Here is a 25,950-nt window from a genome sequence, read left to right on the forward strand (position 1 = left end):
TCTGAGCGTGTGGGTGAGTCTGAGCATGTCGGTACGTCTGAGTGTGTCGGTGAGTCTGAACGTGTCGGTGAGTCTGAACGTGTCGGTGAGTCTGAGCGTGTCGGTGAGTCTGAGCGTGTCGGTACGTCTGCGTGTGTCGGTGAGTCTGAGCGTGTCGGTACGTCTGAGCGTGTCGGTGAGTCTGAGCGTGTCGGTGAGTCTGAGCGTGTCGGTACGTCTGAGCGTGTCGGTACGTCTGAGCGTGTCGGTGAGTCTGAGCGTGTCGGTACGTCTGAGCGTGTCGGTACGTCTGAGCGTGTCGGTGAGTCTGAGCGTGTCGGTACGTCTGAGCGTGTCGGTACGTCTGAGCGTGTCGGTACGTCTGAGCGTGTCGGTACGTCTGAGCGTGTCGGTGAGTCTGAGCGTGTCGGTACGTCTGAGCGTGTCGGTACGTCTGAGCGTGTCGGTGAGTCTGAGCGTGTCGGTACGTCTGAGCGTGTCGGTACGTCTGAGCGTGTCGGTACGTCTGAGCGTGTCGGTGAGTCTGAGCGTGTCGGTACGTCTGAGCGTGTCGGTACGTCTGAGCGTGTCGGTGAGTCTGAGCGTGTCGGTACGTCTGAGCGTGTCGGTACGTCTGAGCGTGTCGGTACGTCTGAGCGTGTCGGTACGTCTGAGCGTGTCGGTGAGTCTGAGCGTGTCGGTACGTCTGTGTGTGTCGGTATGTCTGAGCGTGTCGGTGAGTCTGAGCGTGTCGGTGAGTCTGAGCGTGTCGGTAAGTTGGAGCGTGTCGGTGAGTCTGAGCGTGTCGGTACGTCTGTGTGTGTCGGTACGTCTGAGCATGTCGGTGAGTCTGAGCGTGTCGGTGAGTCTGAGCGTGTCGGTGAGTCTGAGCGTGTCGGTATGTCTGCACGTGTCGGTAAGTCTGCGCGTCTCTGTACGTCTGCGCGTGGCGGCATGCACGGTGCCCGCACCAGAGTCCACGCTGCCGAAGCGCTGCCGGCTGGGCCCCAGCCACATGGTCTCGGTGGGGGCCTCGGACGTGGACACGGGACAGCCCTTGGGGTCTGCGTAGAGCAGCAGCAAGGGCTGGTAGTGGTTCCTGATGCACTTGGACACCACCTCCTTCCACTTGGAGCCGACCTGCAGCAGGCAGTTCACGTCAGCGCTCGGAGTAACGCAGTCAGGGCGGCCGATGACCCAGCACTCTCGCCAGTTCACTTCAGCGTCTCGCTCGCCAACGTTCAGTCGCCATCTCTTTATCTCTCTTCGATCGCTGCTACCATGGTTACTGTTCCCCATGAACGTCACTCGCCGATTCCTCCACCCAGACTGACCGCTTCGTCTCAGCCATACCGTGTGTTCGTACGCTGCAGGTCACGACAGCACCACACTCCCTCGCTCACGACCCTCAAGTTTACAACGCTTCTCTTTCTGCTTCGTCCTTTGCGCCGCTCAAATTGGTCTGTTTTCCCAAGCTCTAAATCGTCTTGCCCAATTCACTACGATGATGAGCCAAGAATGTCTGCGTGTCCTGCGCGTGACGTCACTCCACGTCGACCAGCCCCCCTCATTAATAATCATGAACAGGTGACGTCCTCCACATGGACTCCCACCTCATTAATAATAATTAGCGAGTGACGTCACTCCACATGGGGGGGGCGAGGCGCCTCCTCCCCTCTCCTCGGCGTCAACTTAAAACCCTCACTTCAAAGGCAGAACCCTCAGGTCACGCGATCTCCATAGCGCTATTGAGACATCAAAGTAAAAAGTCCGTCATAATGAACAAGGGATTATAACCTTTAAGTGAAATAAGTCTGTGTCACCGCGCTCTTACAAATTGCACACGCATTAATGCAATGAATATGACGTCGCGGTCTGCTTTTCGCTTGCAAATTTCAGATTTACTGCAATACACCCGGACGGGCAAAAGGCGAGTTCAAGAAGAGAGCTTTAACACATCGACTCCGGCTCTCGTGGCGCCGTTTGCTTCTGGCCACTTTCAGATTCTCCGTACCCAACACCTTCGATGAGCACGGTTGGCTACGTACGGTGCGCGAAAGAAGTTCAGCATACGCACATAAATACGTGCGAACAACAACGCCGCGCCGCACCGCACCAGCATGCCACCGTGCCGCATTTTAACTGATCACATCAACCTGCGGAATCACTTAACTCAATGGCGCGCAACGCAAAAGCTGTACTCGTGTGACAACGGTGCTCATCCCACACTGCTTGCACCGCTCTCGAATCGCTACGCGACGGTTCTGACCGCGTCTGTCCGGTGCTTGCCGAGCTGCATTGCCCAACGAATACATTTGTAAGGTCGCGCTCATTGCACACACAAAGCGCTCACCACAATTGAACCACGATACCTCGCTGACCTCGTCAAGACACATAAATCAACACGTGGACTCCGTTCACCCTTGCAGCATGCAGCGGCTTTTGGCTACTGCCATCGAACAAAGACAGTCACCGCATCGCGCGCTTTCAGTTGCGCTTCTGCGGCCGTCTGGAACGCTCTTCCTTCCGATATTAGGAAGCCAAAGGAGCTGTGCACATTTAAATCATTATCTAGATTGAAAACTCATTTCTTTAGAACTGCTTTTTGTGTTTAGTTTGTTGTCCTTCCCCCATACCTTCAATTAGTACAGTTGGCTATGTACAGTGTGAAAGAAGTTCAAGATACATTATCGACGCGATGACGATGCCAAAGCCACCACAACAAGCAGCACCACTTACCTGTCACTCTGCACGTCACCCTGCATTCGCGTCGCCACACAATCACATCGCGCTGCATCGGAACATCGCTCCACGTCGCACCTGCGCCTCGCTTCACTCTCCCACTCGCACGTCCGCTGCCGAGCGCGACGTTGACGTATGGCCATCGCGCATCACGGCACGTGTCAGCGCTGCTCGCCATCGCCGCGCGCACCACGCAACATCCCGCGCATCCCGCCAAGCGGTAAACGACGTCGCACCGCCGCGGCCATTCGCGGGCACGCGACACCGCGGTGGAGGGGGGGGAGGCTTCCTCGCAGCGCACAGTCTGGAGTCCCCAGGGGGGGTGGAGGGGAGAGGAAATCGAGTGGAATCCGGCGTCTTGCCAGGGCGCTGCGTTCACGCCCCGCCAATGCTTCACGACGTCGCACGCGCGGGCGCCTTCCACTGTGTTCCCGCAACCGCTCGAGAGGGGCTTCGGCTCTGGCCTCTCGTCAATCTCAACGGGGGATCCGCGTTGTTCTCACCCATAAATGGTGCAGACCAACGCATTGATTGGATGCGTACATCAAAGCATTCGCTGTGTTCACGAATACATAATCATGAACGCACTACATCAATTTACTCGCAACCGAGTATTTCCCAAGCACACGCTCTCGCGTGAATGTTAAATGTTCACATGTCACTATAAATATGACGTCTGGAATAGGCCCAACATTACAAGCAGAGCCCTCCCGAACAAGAATTTAGAGACTCTGTAAGGATATCCTGGATAAAAGACATCATTATTATTGATGCACAAAGATAAAGATCGCCCGTATAACCTTAACAGACTGTTGATGCAAGTGCTGTTAGCGAGCACCTGTAAAGTTCAACACGGCACACGAGGTGGTGGGTGGCCAACACCATGCCCAGCCGCTGAGTGGCGATGTTTACTGCACACCGCAGGAGGTACTCATTTGAGTCCGAGTCAACCTAGGGGCGGCCCAGGACCGGTTCAGATAATCGTCACTGGTGTTGGCCGTGAGTGGGAATTTAACTCTGGCTGCCAAGTTTGTAGTGCAGCGCGCTAAGCACTGTGCCACCACTCGACCCAACGATGGATGTTCCAAAACCCGCCATTTGCCACTAAGTGATGGTGACGTCACCACTCTGCCTATGCCAGGCCAGGTGCACTTTGAGGCCACGTGAAATGTCAAAGGCTCGCTGACAGGATGTCTTGGAACAGACTCAGGTGCCATGGGTTGGCTGACTGCGACGTCCGGTAGATGCACCAGCCGTACCCCGTACTGTGCCAACTTGCTGTATTTTAGTCGCCCGGCGCTCCGCTCGTTGTTGTGAGCGTCGCTCCACTGCCCTCCGTTCTTGTTGGAGGGCGACTGCCTTCAACTGCTTCACGAGCCGCCTCCATACACTTGTATACACACACACACATATATATGTATAGCTCACGCAAGAGGTACACACTAGTTCCCTGAACCGAGTTTATAATCAATGGATTTGCATTGAACTTTTGAGCCATGGATTATTGGGTTCCACGAGGATCAATTTCGATCCGTGGATAATCCAATTGAGGGATAATTGGAATTGTGGCACGCGTGTGTGTGTGCGAGTGCGTAGGTGTTTGTGTGTGCGAGTGCGTAGGTGTTTGTGCGTGCGAGTGCGTAGGTGTTTGTGTGTGCGAGTGCGTAGGTGTTTGTATGTGCGAGTGCGTAGGTGTTTGTGTGTTCGAGTGCGTAGGTGTTTAGGTGTGCGTCCGCGAGCGTATTGCGCGACACGCGACCTGGCACCTCCTGTTGCCGCGACGGACGGAGTGCCCAGCAGCTGCTGGCTTGAATTCTGGTTCTTATTTTTGTGGCTTCTCACGTGGGAGACGAGTCCGATCCTTAAGACTGAAAAATACGATTCTGCATGTATTGTACATAGCCAACCGTACTAATCGGAGGTGCGTGTTACATATAATACGTCTATATATATTTATAATTATAATATATTCAATAATTGTATTATACATCATGTAAGTATATTATAATATATAATACAATTACGTAATATTACTGAATTATATAACTATGTCTTTTGTCCATATGATGTATATATATACTTATTATATAATTATTAGCGATGCACTTAAAACATGCGTGCGTGCATCGTGCACGGGGGCTCCTTAAGCTACTGGGGCAGCTGGCGGCACCAGCCCTCCAGCGACAGCAGCGGGAGGAGGGAGGCACGGGAGGACCGCTCACCGCAACGTCTGGTGCCTCGGACACAGCAAAGCCGGCACGGCGGGGGCTCACGGGTGACGGCATCCGCCAGTCGCCCCGCTCAAGTCAGTTCACTCAGAACATCTGGATCTGTCCCATGTCCTCCTGCCAGCGAGTGCCGTGCCCTCAAGCTGTACACTAAGCTGGCACAAGTCCCCAGGTGATGTCATCATTACTTAATGGTGAATTGCAGCAGCTACTGCTGCTGCTGCTGCGTGTGTTGTACATATGGACATGGAAATGCAGTGTCGGTGTGTTACTGATTGGGCTTTATAATTTGTTGTTTTAATAATGAATGGATAATGTTTTAGAATTCAGGGCACGGCACTGCACTTAACAATGTTTGGCGAGATGTTAACTCCCTCGCCTGGTATGCAGGATGTCGTGGGTTTCATCCCAACCCTGACACCTGTATATTTTTGAATTTTCATGGTCTCCCTGTGGTCGCGTGGACTTCTCTCCTGGTTCTAGGGTTTATCCCTCCACATTAAGAATCAACAAATACGTTTAGCGTATTTGGCTGCTATAAATTTACACGCGATAAGCCACTTCGGTGAGCTATCATTTGTGGCCAGGTCGCTTCTGAAAAAGAGCTATATAGCTCAGTGGGCCTCACCTGGTAAAATAAAACTTACTTGAATTGTTTTTAAGGCACATACGAATATACTTGGTATGCATGCAAGCTGTGTGTAAAGCATGCATTTATAATAGTGCGCGTGCGTGTACGCCCGCGCGTGCGTACCAACCAGCTGTGCTTCAGACCCCAGAGAGCAGGGGGTTATAGATTCCTGACTGTGTGAATCGTTGTCGTGTTTCATCGTATCTGAGAATCGCACGGCTGGTACGGCCGTCCCTCCCACCAACGCCCACGTGAGCGGAGAAACGTTACCGGAGAAACGTTACCGATCCACTCGCCACCACTGCGACAGGCTTTTGGCTTCGGCCTCCCCGAGGTCAACGCAGCCTAAAATGAGCTGGAGCACAACGAGTGTATGTAACGCATGCATGTTGAACCTATTTCGCAAAGTACGTAGCCAACCGTACTCATCAGAGGTGCGGGGGAAGGACAACAAACTAAACACAAAAAGCAGTTCTAAAGACATGAGTTTTCAATCTAGACTTAATAGTGCATGGCTCCAGTGGCTTCCTAATATTGGAAGGAAGAGCGTTCTGGACGGCTGCAATCAGCAACTCACCGGCAAACCGGACCACCGGTTCGCCAATTGCCCGCACGGAGGTGAGCTTTCCCGAAATGAAAACTATCCGCGGGGGTGGCAACGCGCGGTGCCGGCGTTACCTCTTTGACCTCCGCGTCGTCGAAGTAGATCCACTTGCGCAGGCGCGTGTGGTAGAAGAAGGTGGAGTAGTGGTGGCCATAGTAGCACACCATGCCGACCAGCCACAGCTCCGTGCGTTTCGCCTTGTCGTCCGTCACGCGGTAAAACAGCTGCCGCGGCCGGGACGGAGAGTGGAGTTCGGGGGGGGGGGGGGGGGGGGTGGGTGAGGGTGGGGGGGGCGAGAGGGCAGGCACAGGGAGAAACGGCATGAAGGAGAAAGAGAGAGGGAGAAAGAAAAGGAAATTAACAAATGAGTGCTGGCTTTTAAAACGCCAGGGATGAATTAAAGGGCACTCTGCAATCAGCAGGGATGACGTCGGGCCCGGGCTTCCGGGACACTTGCTCAACGGCGGTCGGTCCGGCGATCGACAGTCCTCGCGCGCTGTGACAGCCGCATTAAAGTGAATGCCTTGGCCGCGACTGATGCCAGCGCCATGAAAAACCCGGCCTGGCTCATTTCGCTAATGGAGCAAGGCGAGGATGGGTTATTAGAACAGATAACGGCGACAACCCAACGTTGTGAAATGATGTCCGCGATTCCCGAACGTTGGTCCAGTGAAAGCCGCGCTGAGCGTCCAGGGAAACATCCCGGGATGACTCCCCCCACCCCCCCCACCTCCTTGGAATGTTTGGCCAATCCCTTTTAAAGTATATGTTTCTTGCGTGGGAGGAAGAAAACCCACGCGAAAGTGAGAGTAGTGCACGTCTGAGAACCAGCGGCACGGATGGCTCGACGGAAACCTTAGACGATGCATTTCCGATAACCTCGGGGGGGGGGGGGGGGGGCAGCGGAGGGGAGGGACTTTGGGCGACTGTAGTAAAAAAAAAACCCATTCCCCATTTCGTATCAATATTTAATTACACGGGAAAATGGAGCTACGCACGCGCGCGCAAAAGCGGCGATTATCCCGGTGGTGGCACACAGCGGTCCCAGCGTGCCGAGGTAACCACAGAACACGGTGCCCACTCGGAAGATACAGCGGCTGGCAGCCACCACCAGCCTCGTCCCCGTTGCCTCAACTCAAGGTCGAGACTGCCCCCCGTTCACAGCTGCTCTGCTGATATGCAGTTAAAAAGCTGCCAGCCGCCGTTTGGTTTGCTATTCGGTGGGACGTCACGCTGTCTCGTCGACTGCCTGGTGCCTATTTCGTTTTGCCATTTGGTCCGCTGTCTGTCCGGTTGCGCTGCCGTCTTGCATTGCACCGTTGGTCACGTGCCTGCTGGTGTCGTGTGTCACGTGGCACACGCTGCTGTCAGGTGTTTCGGGTTCAACTTTTAAATATTACTCGCAAATTACTTAACTGGGTGAGACCAACGCAGCAACGTTGCCCGCTATTGGCAGGCTACACTGCTCTGTGAAAGAGTACCTTGAGCCCGCACTGCTGCAAATACCTGTCTTATAATGATAATAATTATAATATTCTTATATTATTTCTCATAACAGGGAATTATGTTTCTAGCCGCAACAGTGGAGTCTGCAACAAAAAGTACCACTGCCTTTACCACTGTGCTGCTGATGCTGCTGCTGCTACTGATGATGATGATGCTGCTGCTACTGTTGCTGCTGCTGATGAGGTTGATGGTGTGGTGCTGCTACTGCTGCCAATGCCGCTGCTATTGCTGGTGCAGCTGCTACTGATGACGTTGATGATTGTGCTGCGACTGCTGCTACTGATGATGTTTGATGGTGCTCCTACTGCTGCTTCTGCATACTGCTGATCATGATGCTGCTCCTGATGCTGCTGCCACTACTGATGCTGCTGATCCCGCTTCTGGCACTCACTTCGGACAGCTGCAGCCGCGTGCCCAGGCTGCGGATGACGTCTTCGGAGAGGTCAGAGTTCTCCGAGTCCCACACGAGTCCAAGCGTCACGATCTCCGGGGAGTTCATCAGCACCTTGCGCAGACGCACCTGCCGCTCGCCGCAGTTGCTCTGCAACCGCATCACAGGGTATGTTGGGTAGGTAGGTTGGGTGGGTTGGGGTGGGTGGGGATATCCACAACCGTTGCCAGTCAGCAAAACTGGACGTTGAAGACGTACTCTCAAACTTTGGCCATTGCGGCGTTTTCCCCATCGCGAATTTGACCATTCGTGCCAAATCTGTGGAGGTACAATTCGCCGTCGGCGCCCCCGAGCGGCGTCTGTCTGCCGTAAAGGGGGAAACGGAAGGGTTAAGGAAGTTACTCACGCCTCGCTGGGAAAATAAGACATTTTTTCATTTTTACCAAATGGAAAGCGCCCACCGTGGTGTGCCAATGTTTATCACGAAAATTATCGCGGCGCCTCCAGCGAGAAATGGAACGAGAACACGAGAAGTGCCACGGGCCACGAGCACGTGGGCGGGGGGTCGGGGTGATGCGGGGTGACGCGGGGTCACATGGGGTCCTACGGTCCACGTCTGCTAGCGGCGCCGCCGATTGAGCTGTTGGGGGTGGGGGGGGGTCACGGGCGTCGGGATCGATCGGCGGTGCGCAACCCCGCCTGCTCCACCCGCTCCGAACGATCGGCCATCAAGTGAGCGTCAGCGGCTCCCGACGTTCGGTACGGAGCGTTTCACCGACGCGAGGCACACGTGGCGGCTGCTGCTGCTGAGGGGGGAGGCAACGCCTGCTGTGGTTTCAGTTACGGAGCGATGGAGATGTGGGCACGCAAAGATCGCGATGGACAAGAGCAACAACAATCGCCGTTCGCCATCAAGTGGCAGTGCCATCACCATGGCGCTTGTGCCACACACACACAAACACGTGCTACGAAGCTACTGTATGGATCGATGGGCCCCCAATTGTAACAATGTGGAATTTCCACCAACATTGCTCCACTTCAGCTTGAGGCACACGTGTGGTCGCGAGCATCACGGAAGATGTATTTGGTTTTTGTAACTGATGTGCAAGTCCTGGGGATTTTGAGACCTTGCGGGAGGTTACGGAAAGGGTGGAAATGTATTCAGAAGTTTGTAAACTCACGTTGTGAATAGTAATAATAATAATAATGTTCTTTATCTGGTCCAACATCAATCCAGAATGAGTGAAATATACTCAACAGTCATTGTGTTTATGCAGAAACCGAGCTGGAACTAGGAATGTGGAATGGTCACCACTGTCAACATAGGGGAGGCCCAGGGCCAGTTCAGACATTCGCCAACGATTTTGGCTGCGTGCGGGAATCGAACTCGGGTCGCCGGGTCCGGAGCACAGTGCGGCTAAACGCAGCAACCCCCGCTTAAGGCACACGTGCGCTGGTCATTTGATCTCTTATTCAAATCGGATGCGAGCCCAGTGAGACTCTCGCATGTCTTGCAATAGAATTGGAAAGACGAGAACCCAATGCGTCTTTTGAAATGGAATTAAAAAGTGCATCTGTGCAGAGGAATTATAAACAAAACAAAATATATACAAAAATCAATCACGAATCACAAAACCCAGCACAAGGAAATGAAACAAATCGTATTACAGGAAACCCTTGAATGTCGCAGGTTTATCGTTCGCGGTTTCAGTCTATCACGGGCAACCTCTTTGTACGCAAATTTAGCTATCGTGGGGGTTTAGTTTTGGCCTTTCGTGGGTGAACTGTACTCGGAAGTAGTGTATCATTGGCTGATACTGTTGGGGCAAGTGCCGTTAGCGAACATCTATGAAGGCTGACACGGCACACGAGGAGGTGGTGGGTGGCTAGCACCACACACGGCCGCCATTGTCTCCCAAGTGGCGACGTTTACACATCGCACCAGGCACTCATTTAAGGCCGACTCGACTGGTTCAGATATAATTGTCACCTGGTGTTGACCGTGAACAAGAACCGAACTCGGGTCGCCGGGTTCGCAGTGCAGTGCGCTAACCGTAGCACAACCGGTCCCCATACACACACCCGCTTTCGATCATCATCCAAAACGGGTACAGTAAAACCTTGGATTGCGAGTAACTTGGTCTGCGAGTGTTTTGCAAGACGAGCAAAAATTTAAAATAAATTTTAATTTGATAAACGAGCGAGGGTCTTGCAATACGAGTAGTACGTATACACTTTGTCTGCCGAGCGTCACGTGATCACAACTGATATACGAGTGCTTTGGATTACAAACACGTTTCCGGAACGAATTATGCTCGCAATCCAAGGTTTTACTGTATTTCTACTTCTATATATTGTTTTTGTATTGGGGTTTTAAGTATTATTTCAATTATTTTGTTATTAGTTCATTTGGCATACAGTAGAGTACTTTTTCAATTGTGATGTTGTCAATTCTTGGTTGCCGTGGACCTCACCCCTCTATTAATCTAAGGCTTTGGGGGAATTGAAGATCGTGGTTTTGGCTTTCGTGGAACTTTTCAAGAACGTGACCCCCACAATATTTAATGGTCTCCTGTATTTGTAAATCAGCTAACGGTGTGCGCACACACACACGTATTACGAGGGCAGTGGAACACGCTGGACGGAGTTGGCTGGGCTATTCCTCGGGGGGTTCACAGAGCACGTGTCACAAAGCAAGGCCCGGGGGGGGGGAGCAGTGCTGCCGAGACCACGCCAGCCTCAAAGTCGAGGAAAACTCTCGTGATTGAAGCAGGCTGCCCCCGCGCGACGAGGCGACTGCGGTCAGCTCTCCTCCGGAGGGGGGGGGGGAGGGAGTTGACGTCGGATCAAAGGCCCCCGGACAAACGGCCGGACCGAAACGAGTCACGCGGAGGAGCGAGAGACGCCGACCTGCGCGCTGACGCGGCAATGGGTCCCGTCGCCCCGTTCTAAGCGCGACACGGAGGCAGATATGGAAATGCTGCTGAAATGCACAGAGTATAAAATGGAGCCCTACAACGATAATACAACTGTAATGGGTTCAACACCAGTGGAGACTAGGCTCTAAGAAAAGCCATCTCGGGTGTGGACCAATCAAATTCAAGGACAGTGCATATTATCAGAGTTGTCTCTTTTGTTTGCATTTTGACTGCTTGTGTTGTGGTTATTGCAAACATGTCATTTTTTTGTGCCAGTTAAAAGGGTAAAACCTATTACTATATGGGTTCAACTGAGTCGAAGACGTAGACTTGGAGGCAACACATTTAACAGAATAACAACCTATAGTGGTGACCACCGGGCTAACTACACTAGTTACAATGTAACTGCTACTACGGACCGGGATCAACAGCTTCGGCCCGGGTTCACGTGTTGGAGACTCGTTGAACAGAGAACAGAGACGAAGGTTTCTTCCAGGATGGACAACAACGACCCCGGTGGTCCCTCTCGGGACCCGGCTGATATTCTTTGTGGCGTGGCTGGCTCCGCCCTTGGCCCCAACCACCTTCTAGAATCCTTGGGAAGGATCTGGGTTCCCAATCACGTGACCACCCCTAGCCCCCTCTTGGGGCCCCTTCATCAACTTAACCGGTCACGTGTCCTCCCTGGTCAACCAGAGTGCCATGGCCTCACGTAACCTCATCCTTCTGTCGGCACCCGCACACTCTGTCCTGTAGGGTCGGCACTGCACGTAAAGCGTGGTGCCATCCAGCGCTATCATTCATGGCTCACCGGGCCCCTTTAGGGCCAGTACTACACCCACACCATTGTGGTATCCGTGATGTCATTACACCACACACCGTGCCTTTCTAGGGCCGGCACTGCACCCAGCATGTTGACATCCAGCGATGTCACTACACAACTACAAACACGACGACAACACGTGCAATGTATTTTCTCTGGTAGATATCAATAAAACACCAATTTTCTGAGTCTCATTAAGCGAGGCGGGGGGCGGTGAGGGGGGGCGGTGGGGGGGTGGGGTTAGAGTTCGGCGACCGCCGCCATCGCCCCCCTCCCCCCCCTCTGGATCCGCCGCTGTCGCGACCGAAGCAGCGCGGAGGGAATTAAACGAAACGGCGAGCGCGTGACGCCAAGCGAGCAAACGAACACTCGCCGCGCCGGAACCTCCGCCGCCGTTGTCGGGGACAACGGCAACGCCGAGCGGTGATACACGGGTGCGAAGACGACAACAATATTTACAGCGCCGGGGCGCCTGCACACCATTTAAGGACGCATTAATAGCGGACCGCAGCTAAGTAATAGTGACACGTTATTACATCTTTACGACGATGGGCACGGTGATTTACGGTGGCGATTTAATTCGAATTAGGGCGTACGAATGATGCGAATGTGCGGGCGAGACACAGAGGGGGGGGGGGGGGGGGAAATCACTTCCACTACGTGTTCATTTAGCACACATCACCTCTCAAAGCCCCGAGTCAGCAGCCGAGCTCGTAACAGGCTTACAGAAAAATCAATGGGCCGGATTTTTAAGTTATACGCAGCGCGTTCAATTAATATCAGACACCCGGGCGCGCATTTTTCAAAGCGGGGCGGGGTGGGGGGAGTGGCAGTGTTGAAACGCCGCGCGCTGGCAGATCCGCGTTCCACTCGTGCGCGCGAGCGGGAGAGGGGGCCACCCAGCGCGAGCACAGCGGTCTCTCCCATCGTAGCAGCCGAGCGGTATTTATGGCCCATGGGCCGTGCGCAGAACTGCCCGCGACGGTGGCGGCGACGACGCTGCAGCAGCAGTAGAGTACGCCGTTGGAATTTACACGGCGACGTGCGAGCCCACGCCCGTGTCTCCGAATGCGAATCGGATTGATTTAGATTGCAGGAGGAATCCGAGAAGCTGGAAAGATTTTTTTTTTCACAGATGTCCAGAAGGGGCACGCCATAACGTTACAACGACAAACAATACAACAATACGACGGGAGTGCTAATTATGGGAAAGGTAAACAAATAACTTAAAAATATACACAGTTTAAACTAAAACTATTGCTTTGTAATCTTACCAGGGTCAAGATCACCGAGGTATTCGCGTATTTTTCAGAAGCAACCTGGCCACAAATGACAGCTCAACGGTGGGACACTTTGATTCGAGAGGGAGAGGTGGCCACAAATAATAAAACAAAGGGAGGCACTGGGGGATCTGGATTTATACGAGGGGGGGGTGGGGGTGCTGCATGGATGGCTGGGGGAAGGGAGTTGGAGAACACGTGTGGGTGCCAGGGGACATAAGGAGACCTCCGCACCGAGTGTAATTGTACATTGTAATCAAAGAGTTCCCGTCTACGCATGTATGTGTGTGGAAAAATTATTTCGCGCCGCACAAAGCCAACCGTGCTAATCAGAGGTGCGGGGGAAGGACACAAAACTGAACACAAAAAGCAGTTCTGAAGAAGAAATGGATGTACATACGTGCATGCATATAGATCACCGGTTCATGATATATGTTATGAACGTTCGTATTTGCGAATTTGACCGTGGCGTCGAGGCACAATCATTGCCTTCTTTCGCAAGCATTGAAGAGAAAACGGCACGGGTGGCCGCAAAAATTTCACGGTCGGCCCAAATGCAAAAACGAGGCCAGGGTGGCACCGGACTGGCCACTCACTACACTATACCCAATCGCCACGCGGCTGCACTCTGGTGGGGCAAAGCGTGGGTACCGTGACCTCAATCAAACCTGCCTGGTCGGTGTGTGGCAGACGACGCTTAAATGCCACTTGTGAAAGTGGTTAAGTCGCGAGAGCCGGCGTACGGGATGCTCACCGCAGCAGCAGCCTCCTCTACAGACATCACCAGAGACTAGTCCACCAGTCTACTCGCCTACAGACACCACCAGAGACTAGTCCACCAGTCCACTCGCCTACAGACACCACCAGAGACAAGTCCACCAGTCTACTCGCCTACAGACACCACCAGAGACTAGTCCACCAGTCTACTCGCCTACAGACACCACCAGAGACTAGTCCACCAGTCTACTCGCCTACAGACACCACCAGAGACTAGTCCACCAGTCTACTCGCCTACAGACACCACCAGAGACTAGTCCACCAGTCTACTCGCCTACAGACACCACCACAGACTAGTCCACCAGTCTACTCGCCTACAGACAACACCAGAGACTAGTCCACCAGTCTACTCGCCTACAGACACCACTAGAGACAAGTCCACCAGTCTACTCGCCTACAGACACCACCAGAGACTAGTCCACCAGTCTACTCGCCTACAGACACCACCAGAGACTAGTCCACCAGTCTACTCGCCTACAGACACCACCAGAGACTAGTCCACCAGTCTACTCGCCTACAGACACCACCAGAGACTAGTCCACCAGTCTACGCGCCTACAGACACCACCAGAGACTAGTCCACCAGTATACTCGCCTACAGACACCAGCAGAGACTAGTCCACTAGTATACTCGCCTACAGACACCACCAGAGACTAGTCCACCAGTATACTCACCTACAGACACCACCAGAGAATAGTCCACCAGTCTACTCGCCTACAGACACCACCAGACTAGTCCACCAGTCTACTCGCCTACAGACACCACCAGAGACTAGTCCACCAGTCTACTCGCCTACAGACACCACCATAGACAAGTCCACCAGTCTATTCGCCTACAGACATCACCAGAGACTAGTCCACCAGTCCACTCGCCTACAGACACCATCAGAGACTAGTCCACCAGTCTACTCGCCTACGGACACCACCAGACACAAGTCCACCAGTCTACTCGCCTACAGACACCACCAGAGACTAGTCAACCAGTCTACTCGCCTACAGACACCACCAGAGACTAGTCCACCAGTCTACTCGCCTACAGACACCACCAGAGACTAGTCCACCAGTCTACTCGCCTACAGACACCACCAGAGACTAGTCCACCAGTCCACTCGCCTACAGACACCACCAGAGACAAGTCCACCAGTCTACTCGCCTACAGACACCACCAGAGACTAGTCCACCAGTCTACTCGCCTACAGACACCACCAGAGACTAGTCCACCAGTCTACTCGCCTACAGACACCACCAAAGACTAGTCCACCAGTCTACTCGCCTACAGACACCACCAGAGACTAGTCCACCAGTCCACTCGCCTACAGACACCACCAGAGACTAGTCCACCAGTCTACTCGCCTACAGACACCACCAGAGACTAGTCCACCAGTCCACTCGCCTACAGACACCACCAGAGACAAGTCCACCAGTCTACTCGCCTACAGACACCACCAGAGACTAGTCCACCAGTCTACTCGCCTACAGACAACACCAGAGACTAGTCCACCAGTCTACTCGCCTACAGACACCACCAGAGACAAGTCCACCAGTCCACTCGCCTACAGACACCATCAGAGACTAGTCCACCAGTCTACTCGCCTACAGACACCACCAGACACAAGTCCACCAGTCTACTCGCCTACAGACACCACTAGAGACTAGTCCACCAGTCTACTCGCCTACAGACACCACCAGAGACTAGTCCACCAGTCTACTCGCCTACAGACACCACCAGAGACTAGTCCACCAGTCTACTCGCCAACAGACATCACCAGAGACTAGTCCACCAGTCTACTCGCCTACAGACACCACCAGAGACAAGTCCACCAGTCTACTCGCCTACAGACACCACCAGAGACTAGTCCACCAGTCTACTCGCCTACAGACACCACCAGACACAAGTCCACCAGTCTACTCGCCTACAGACACCACCAGAGACTAGTCCACCAGTCTACTCGCCTACAGACACCACCAGAGACTAGTCCACCAGTCTACTCGCCTACATACACCACCAGAGACTAGTCCACCAGTCTACTCAACTACAGACACCACCAGAGACTAGTCCACCAGTCTACTCGCCTACAGACACCACCAGAGACTAGTCCACCAGTCTACTCGCCTACAGACACCACCAGAGACTAGTCCACCAGTCTACTCGCCTACAGACACCACCAGAGACTAGTCCACCAGTCTACTCGCCTACAGACACCACCAGAGACTAGTCCACCAGTCTACTCGCCTACAGACACCACCAGAGCCTAGTCCACCAGTCTACTCGCCTACAGACACCACCAGAGACTAGTCCACCAGTCTACTCGCCTACAAACACCACTAGAGACTAGTCCACCAGTCTACTCGCCTACAGACACCACCAGAGACTAGTCAACCAGTCTACTCGCCTACAGACACCACCAGAGACTAGTCCACCAGTCTACTCGCGTACAGACACCACCAGAGACTAGTCCACCAGTCTACTTGCCTACAGACACCACCAGAGACAAGTCCACCAGTCTACTCGCCTACAGACACCACCAGAGACTAGTCCACCAGTCTACTCGTATAACAGACACCATCAGAGACTAGTCCACCAGTCTACTCGCCTACAGACACCACCAGAGACTAGTCCACCAGTCTACTCGCCTACAGACACCACCAGAGACTAGTCCACCAGTCTACTCGCCTACAGACACCACCAGAGACTAGTCCACCAGTCTACTCGCCTACAGACACCACCAGAGACTAGTCCACCAGTCTACTCGCCTACAGACACCACCAGAGACTAGTCCACCAGTATACGCACCTACAGACACCACCAGAGACTAGTCCACCAGTATACTCGCCTACAGACACCACCAGAGACTAGTCCACCAGTATACTCGCCTACAGACACCACCAGAGACTAGTCCACCAGTCTACTCGCCTACAGACACCACCAGAGACTAGTCCACCAGTCTACTCGCCTACAGACACCACCAGAGACTAGTCCACCAGTCTACTTGCCTACAGACACCACCAGAGCCTAGTCCACCACTCTATTCATCCACACAGACACCACCAGAGCCTAGTCCACCACTCTATTCATCCACACAGACACCACCATGGAGTAGTCCACCACTATATTCGTCCACACAGACACCACCAGAGCCTAGTCCACCACTCTATTCATCCACACAGACACCACCAGAGACAAATCCACCAGTCTATTCGTCCAGAGACACCACCAGAGCCTAGTCCACCAGTCTATTCGTCCACAGACACCACCAGAGCCTAGCCCACCAGTCTATTCATCTACACAGACACCACCAGAGACTAGTCCACCACTCTATTCATCCACACAGACACCACCAGAGACAAGTCCACCACTCTATTCATTCACACAGACACCACCAGAGCCTAGCCCACCAGTCTATTCATCTACACAGATACCACCAGAGACTAGTCCACCACTCTATTCTTCCACACAGACACCACCAGAAACTAGTCCATCACTCTATTCATCCACACAGACACCACCAGAGCCTAGTCCACCAGTCTATTCATCCACACAGACACCACCAGAGACTAGTCCACCACTAAATTCGTCCACAGACACCACCAGAGGCCGGTGTGCCCATCAGCTTCCCGTCGAGAGACTCTGCCCATTTGTCGTCTCAGGAGACATCAGCAATAATATCCCAATGGGAAGAGGATAAAAAAGAAACTTCCAAGTGGTTCACACTTTGTGTACAACAATTGTAGATTGTACTAAAGGCAGCCACCTGCAATCAGAACGAGCGCTGTCCAGCAACAGCGAGATGGATGGTGGTAGCCTGGCTACTCACGAACGCAAACACAAAAAAGGAGGATTTCTCCACAATTATGGCTGTCGCCTGATGAGGCCAAAAATCCTACACGAATTGTAAATGTTGTGGGTTTACTCTCCAATCCACCGGTGTGCTGAGCTAGTAACTAACTGGCACGTTTTGTTTACATGACAAACCTGACTAATTGGCGTATGTTGACACATTTAGGGACACATTTACATTTACGAGATCTAACCCCCAAAAAATCCCTCTTATTGATAAAAACTATTCCTGTGAAATGTATTTCCAATTAATTTGGCACAGCGCTGTGGTAAGCGCGAAAATTACATTTCTGAGTTTAATGGCAAGGCGGGAGGTGGGGGCAGGGCGACTGCCGGGAGGCGGTGGGCGGTTGACCTCCCACCCTCCCCCCCGATTGACAAGTGGCAAACCACTGTTAAGTCGACAGACTGCCCTCACGCACACGGGAGTAGAGGCCTAACTCTAGAAGCAGTCACACGATGTCATCTTCGGAGTTCACTCCCTGATGAGGTGAAATTATGCTCCGATAACCATACGAGTTCACAGACGATGCTTCTCCGGTAATGACTTCTTCCTCTTCCTGGCATCTTCTCCACTCACGTGGGCTCTGCTGTCTCCCTGCTGCTCACACTCATCCCATCCCTGTCCTGGGTCATCCCCTCCACTTCACGCTCCCTCACGTCCTGGCCTCACCACTCAAAGCTGCCTCCTCACTCTCTCTTCGTCTGCCTCACCGCACTCTGCCCTGATGCTTCCATGTTCGTCGCCTTCCTTCTCCCATTTGCTTTTCCCTCTCTTCTTTTACGACGCGTGCCCTGCCCAGGCCTCCGAGCCGACTTCCACTCAGCGAGCCCTGCCTCTCACCACGATTCTCATGGCGTGACGAGAACAAAGCCATTTCCATCAGCTACGTTAAACATACACGGACACGTTCTGGATTCGCGAAAGACGCCCACATCGTCAATTGCATTCAAAATGTGTGATTGTTATTAAACGAAAAGAACAAACGGAAGCTCCACAAACACCGTGGCAGACCCACGTCAGGGAAGAAATGCAAGGGAGCTTAAATCTGCAGCACCTGGACAGCATCAAGCGATGCGACGGAGCACCGCATGCGAAACCTCGCAACAACACGAGGCCCCGAGCGAGGCACGGCCAAGCACAGCAACGAAACCCACGCGGGGAGGGCGGGGAATCAACAATCTCGCTTCGCGCCCCAAGCCTCACCACGTCCCTGGCGTCCGCGCTCACAGGGGCTTCTGACAGGATAAACATTTTCACGTCAATACCCCGGCGTGCCCGCATGGCCGTGCCTGCACGGCGTCCCTCTGCGTGAGACGGCAGCGGGGACACGACCGCAGTGAAGTTGTTTAAACTTCCCCTCGGAATTCGAGACTGGCTTCGCGATGTTTTCGCCACAGGACGCCAAACCCGTTGTACGCACGCACGCACGATACAACCACAGTGTGAAATTGCCTTGGAGCTAAATTAATAATAGTAAACATAACGATTTCACTATGTTCATTGTCCCCCTTAGAAAGGCGACGCGATGTAGAGATTAATCTGCGATGGCTCGGGTCTCAATCACTCTCCGCTCTATGCGGTCACGGAATGGATGAGTACCTTGGAACGCAGCAGCGCTGATCCAATTCGCATTAACGTCAGCCCTGCTCGTGACAGATATTAATTTTTAAGACCGCACGGGCGCCCCCATGCTCCAGCCCATTTATACTCACATCCGCTTATTTAAATCTCCCAGCTATTAAGAAGGCAATATGGTCCATCAATTGAGTTGAACGCAGGAACAGAGCGGTTCAAATGCGTGTGCTAACAACGACCTGTTGCCTCGACGGGACAACTACAACTTGATGAGCCACAGTTCACACACACACGGGCACAGAGACAAAGATCCCCCATATAGCCTTATATGGCAATGTGGACTAGTTCAGAACCGCCAAGAGAGGTCACTGCTCATCAGCGGAGGGAGAAACACACTTTGACTTGATTTCATAATTTATTTTATTGGTTAGGCCATGTAATGACCCCACCAAACATTTGTCGTGAAACCCTCCAACACCGACACAGCCAAATGTGAACCCCAAAAAGTCTACCGTGAAACATAACAACGACCAACAAAAACCCTACGAGTTACACAAGTAAACTTTTACTCGAACGCACATGGGGCGGCCGCATAATTCCACGCCGTGGCCTCACGATGGCCCCAAGCCCAGTAAAATTCAGACCTTGCTCCTGCCCTTGGCTTCAATGTAACTAGGACTTGCATATCGATGCCACGTGCCGATCGATCAATCAATGTCCTCTAATTAGGCGGATGAGAGCCCTTTGAGATACTGCCCCAACAGTGGCATTCATGTGGCACAGCAACAGAAATATGGACTTAAAAGAAACACACGCGTATGCACACACACACACACGCACACACGCACGCACGCACGCGGGGACGACTGTGAGGATTAAATGTCATGCGTTTGTGCTTTGGATTAATCCTCATTCTTGGCCACGAGGCGTGCATGTTGCCCGTGTCCTTAAACTTTAGCCTTGGGAGACCTGGTCTTGACTTAATGGGCAAGTCTGCACTGGGCAGTGAGCTGCCCAGTGCAAAACCATAGCAAGTCAAAGTGATTTCCTACTCACGTGAATATTCAGACGGTGCTCATCTCTCCCGTTTACAGTCCATTGGTGTGAATTAGACGTTAGTATGGCAGTGGCAAGTCTCCTCCGAAGGACCACCGTTGACTTTCTGACAACGTGGAATGATGATTCGAGTCAACCCCACCCAATCGGGAGTTGAACTCGCAACCTTCCGATTGCGAGCAGGTCACTCTTATAACCGTGCCACCGGGCCGGTTCAGACGTGTAGAAATGTACTCCTCGATGCGCCATAAATCGCGCGCGGTCCAAAGAACTGAAGCAGGTCCTCTTCCTCCCGGGCTCCTCTGTCAGATTGCTTTTGCGCAGATGGGACGCTGAATAATTGACGACGTTGAAGTTGCATACCGTGCGCAAGTCCTGTGAACTAATTTTGTTTGTGAGGCTCGCAATTGGCGCCTCGGCTGCGTTTTTCTGGGACACCCACGCCGAGTGCGGAATCGCGCTCGGCGTGGGTGTGCATGTGTGCGCGTGCGTGCTCCGTGTGTGCGTGTTCCGTGTGTGCGTGCTCCGTGTGTGCGTGCGTGTGTGTGTGTGCGCATGCTTGTGTGCGTGCGTGTGTGCGTGCGTGTGTGCGTGCGTGTGTGCGTGCGTGCGCACAGCATACCAGCCGTAGAAGAGCAAGCTCGGGGTTTGTTTGCGATGCAACGAATGCCAACGTGGACATACAACGACTCTCACTGGGGGGGGGGGGAGTGTGCGTGTGGGAGGAAACCGTAGAGAGTGGGAAAAACAACCGCACACGAGGGGAGAGATCACGCCGACAAGCGCCGACTCACCGTTGACAAACGGCATTGCAGCTTAACGGTAATCAAAGGACAAAGATCCCCCACCCCGGATAACTCAACGCTGCACAATACGGCTCCGTAACGCCATCGCCACAATGCGCCACGATGGCCCGGCACACGCAACAGAACATCCCACCCCCACCCCCCCCATTTAGCCTCACAGACCATACTCGTTAGTGGGCACGCTGTCTTTGTCTCCGCACTGCTGATTCTTTATACATATAGGTGCTTTGTTTAGGCTGATTTGAACTATGGGAGGATCAGGGCAGGTGTAGATTGAGACTGATGTTATCCATGGGATCGTAGTGCCGTGGAGGAACAGCTGTGCCACCGATATTTAAAGACAAAGATTCCCCGTGTAGCCTTTAAGAGACTGTTGGGACAAGTGCTGTCAGTGACATTCTTTGAAGACTGGCACGGCACATAAAGAGGTGGGGAGGCCAGTACCATGCCCAGCCGCCTTTGTCTCCCCAGTGCTGATGTTTGCACGTTGTTCAAGATACTCATTTAAGGCTGAGTCGACCTAGGGGAGGACCGAGGCCGGTCCATACAATCATCACTGGCGTTGGTGGCCGCTGAGAAGGAATTGAATTCGGGCCGCTGGGTTCATGGCACAGTGCGCTAATCACTGCGCCACCGCTCTCCACACACACACAGACACCCCCCCCCCCCCCGCCGATCAAATTTTTTTATGAGTGTGTCTTTGTTAACGAGTTGTGGGGCTGGTGGGACGTGGAGAGAGATTCCCTTCCACAGTTAACGTCCGTGGCGCATATTAGAATGGTGCCGTTATTGTAGGGGTTCAAGACGGACACGTTTGTGCCTTCTGCTTTGATTTGTGTGTGCAAGTGTGAGGTTGTGAATAAGTGTGTGTGCGGGGAGTGGGAGTGTCGTGGTTAACAACACACTGCGCGATGAACCTGGTGACCCGAGAATGATCCTCACTCATCACCAATAACAGTGGCGAATATTTCAACCGGTGCTGGGGATCCCCCAGGTCGACTAAAAAGTTAAACGAGTACCTTGTGCGATGTATGCAAGCATCAGCACTGGGGGGAGAGACAAAGGTGGCCGTGCGTGGTGCCGGCCACCTTCAAAAGGTGCTTGTTAACAGCACTTTCCCCCCCAACAGCCTGTTAAGGCTACACGGGGGATATTTGTCTTTGTAGCTTAAGCATGAGCGAGCGACAGTGCGCACGTGCGAGTAACTGTGAGAGTGGGTGAGCGTGTCGACTGTGAGCATGCGTGCGTGCGAGTGATTGTGAATGAGCGCGCGTGTGTGTGAGCATGCGTGCGTGTGAGCGTGCATGTGAGCGTGCGTGCGAGCGTGCGTGTGAGCGTGCGTGTGAGCGTGCGTGTGAGCGTGCGTGTGAGTGTGCGTGTGAGCGTGCGTGTGAGCGTGCGTGTGAGCGTGCGTGTGAGCGTGCGTGTGAGCGTGCGTGTGAGCGTGCGTGTGAGCGTGCGTGCGTGTGTGTGAGCGTGCGTGTGAGCGTACGTGTGTGTGAGCGTGCGTGTGAGCGTGCGTGCGTGCGAGCGATTGTGAATGAGCGTGCGTGCGTGTGTGTGAGCGTGCGTGTGTGTGAGCGTGCGTGTGAGCGTGCGTGCGTGTGAGCGATTGTGAATGAGCGTGCGTGCGTGTGTGTGAGCGTGCGTGTGAGCGTACGTGTGTGTGAGCGTGCGTGTGAGCGTACGTGTGTGTGAGCGTGCGTGTGAGCGTACGTGTGAGCGTGCGTGCGTGCGTGTGAGCGTGCGTGCGAGCGATTGTGAATGAGCGTGCGTGTGAGCGTGCGTGCGTGTGTGTGAGCGTGCGTGCGAGCGATTGTGAATGAGCGTGCGAGACTCACGGGGCAGGCTCTGAAGTCCCCGGCGGTGCTCGCCTGCCGCAGGACGTCCCCAAACATGTCCGGGTGGAAGTGATCCTGCTGGCGCTCCATCATGCTGTGCACCTGCTCGCTGTGGTGCCACACACACAAGCACGGTAGTAGCCACGATTACACCCAGCCCAAAGACAAAAGATCCCCCCCCCCCCCCACGTATAGCCAAACAGACCGTTGGGGGGGCACGTGCTGTCAGCGAGCACCTATGAAGGCCGGCACGGCAAACGAGGAAGTGGGTGGGCGGCCAGCACCACGCCCGACCACCTTTGTCTCCTCAGTGGTGATGTTTACACACTGCACCAGGTAATCATTTGAGGCTGCGTCTAGGGGAGGCCCATGACCAGTTCAGATAATCTTCACTGGCGTTGGTGGCCGCTGAGCGGGAATCGAAGTCGGGTCGCCGGGTTCGCAGCGCAGTGAGGTAACCGTGACGCTACCGATCCCCATAAGCACAACAGTCACATTCACAGCAAGCTCAACAACAGCCAGGACTGTTATGGACATCTCGCCAAGTGGTACTTGCTTTATCGAGCATGGAGGGATGATTGGCTAAGTGTATCTGTGCCCCAGATTTGACCTCTTGACCGTCTGACGGGGATTCGATGGCTCCGACCTCCCGGCCACATGGCGGCCAGATCAGTTGTCAATCACAACGATCGTGAAGGAATCGGCGATACTAACGATGAAAGGATGTCACAAAAACTCAACACTAAACTAATCCATGAACTAAATTTTTATTTTACCAGGTAAGGCACATTGTGCTATACAGCTCTTTTTCAGAAGTGACCTGGCCACAAATGATATCTCAACAAAGATGTTCATCATGTGGACATTTATAGCAGCCAAATACTCTAAACGCACGTTTCTAAATGTGGAGGGAAAAAACGGAAGACCCGGAAAAAAACTCCATGTGACACGGGGAGAGAGACACGCCAACTCCAAATATACAGCAGGCATCAGGGTCGGGATCGAACCCACAACGTCCTGTATACCAGGCGACGGAGTAAAGATCTCGCCACCGTGGGGCCTCAATAACATTCCTAACAGGTAACGTTTCAGACAATGGCCCTTCCTCATGAGCACACAAGAAAGGGCCAAGTGCCCGAAACGTGACCCGCTATAAATTCGTACTTTTAAGGCCGCAGTGTTGACACGGAACGCGATGAGTTGTTTATTTGGTTAACTGCGCTTGTGCACCACTGTGAACGCAGAATCTCCGAATAACTTTTGTTGAATTATGAAAGAAGCTTGGAGGTCTCCGCATCATTACAATATTCATTGCTGGAGCATTAATAACGCATTCATAATAGACACACGGGAGAATAATTTTTGCACGGCGTGGAAAATCTTCCGCACTCCAGGACGCCGTGAAATAAACCAGGGCGACGTGACGGGCAGCCTAGGCCTACGCTTAAGAGTAAATATCCACGTATATCTACGCCTTGTCAACGGTCACTTTGCAATCGACGTTGCGCTCCCGGAGAATCCTGCGCAGGAAATCACCGGGCGGTTTGTGGGAATTCACAACCGGGAGCTCTGCCCGAGAATCGCCCAGCGGCCGTTGAGTGCTGACCACCAGGGCACTTCAGCTGCCCCATGACAACCACTCGGCTGCCCGACGCTAATGCATTACCCATCATTATCATCATTGCTGGCGTCTGCCAAGCGGTGCATTAAGGCAACAAAAACCTGCAAAACCACCGAATTTGGTTTCTCTGAAATCGATGGCCATTTACTTTCCGAGACACACGAAAGCAGCCCCATCATTCACGTGCACTGAAGGTACCAATTAAGCAAAACTTCCGCAGCGTTCCGCTGCCGTTAAGCCGCGGGCGTGTAAACTCCGACTGCCACGGCTGAGAGGCGCGCGAGTCGTTAAAAATGGGCAGAAAAAAAATCACGAGAGAGCGATCGTGGAGTTTAAGCTAACGGCAGGTAGTCTCTTTAAATTTTGTGTCTGTCAAAGAAATCTCGAGGTGGCCGAATGACTACACGCCAGCTCTTTACGTTGCAGCCACGGAGCAGTCTCGTGCATCCTGGGCTGCCTAGCGCAAGTCTGAATCCTCGCTCATAGAAAACATTCACTATATACACACACATTTATATTTCACAAAGATTTCCGCTACTTGCTCTAGAGACGGTGTGGCAGCGCGAATGCTGGATTGTTTAATCCGGCTTCATCGCAACTTACGTCAATGGAACCTCACATGTCATTCACTAGCAGCAGCTCGGGACAAGCAGCTCCAATGTGCATTATGCAAAACCACTCGCTCAGAAAAAAAACTGCATTGCAGTAATTTTTGTCCTCGACCACCATGAATAAATCATAAAAATGTGGGCAAGGGACATGTTTCTGTTGCGGATGATGAGAGGTTTTCTCATCGTTTACAGATGGCAATTAACCTCTTCCCGTTCCGAGACGTCGGCGAGTTGCACGATGGTGTTATCCCGTTCACCGCTGAATCTCAGAATACGCAAGCGGTTAGCGTGAATTTTATTGAGAAAGGCATAGCACCGCAGAGAACTGGAACGACACAACCGCACTCGACGACAGCTGGTGCCAAACGGAGCTGGTGCCAAACTGTGCATGGCCTTGTGGGAGCCTTGGTAAATAGTTATGTTGTTTTAGTTTTTCTTCCTACTCCGTTCCGATGACCATAAACGTATGTCATAAAAACGGAATCAGTGTTGTTTGGGTTGCATCTTTTTTCAGATCGTAACAAAGATACCGGCCTAGAGTGTTACCGTGGAGTGCCGCTAAGCTATGGAGCGCGAGCGTCCGGGGAAACACGTCCACCGTGCAGCAAACCGCTCCTCGCTTGGGACAAACTCCTGAGTGGCCACAGGTTAACTTGGGGACGTTCAGCTGGCAAGCTTTCTGGATTTCAACCTCCGACAAACCTGTCCGCTGAAGGAAGG

General features: G+C 53.1%; 1 protein-coding gene across 7 annotated transcripts in view; it reads right to left on the reverse strand.

Annotated features, from left to right (window-relative positions):
* LOC116950878 (uncharacterized) overlaps positions 1 to 25,950 on the reverse strand; it is a 236,210-nt gene that overhangs the window by 31,496 nt on the left and 178,764 nt on the right. For all 7 annotated transcript variants that reach the window (XM_032969004.2, XM_076073392.1, XM_032969006.2 and 4 more), the window contains 4 exons: positions 22,999 to 23,107; positions 8,082 to 8,231; positions 6,259 to 6,408; positions 951 to 1,119 (listed from right to left, as the gene is read on the reverse strand). In XM_032969004.2, the coding sequence (XP_032824895.2) occupies positions 951 to 1,119; positions 6,259 to 6,408; positions 8,082 to 8,231; positions 22,999 to 23,107 (578 nt within the window). The remainder of the gene's footprint in view (positions 1 to 950; positions 1,120 to 6,258; positions 6,409 to 8,081; positions 8,232 to 22,998; positions 23,108 to 25,950) is intronic.

This window comes from Petromyzon marinus, chromosome 41 (assembly GCF_048934315.1).
Source record: "Petromyzon marinus isolate PM22_M1 ecotype Great Lakes invasive population chromosome 41, UKy_Petmar_22M1.pri1.0, whole genome shotgun sequence".
NCBI classification, from domain to species: Eukaryota; Metazoa; Chordata; class Hyperoartia; order Petromyzontiformes; family Petromyzontidae; genus Petromyzon; species Petromyzon marinus.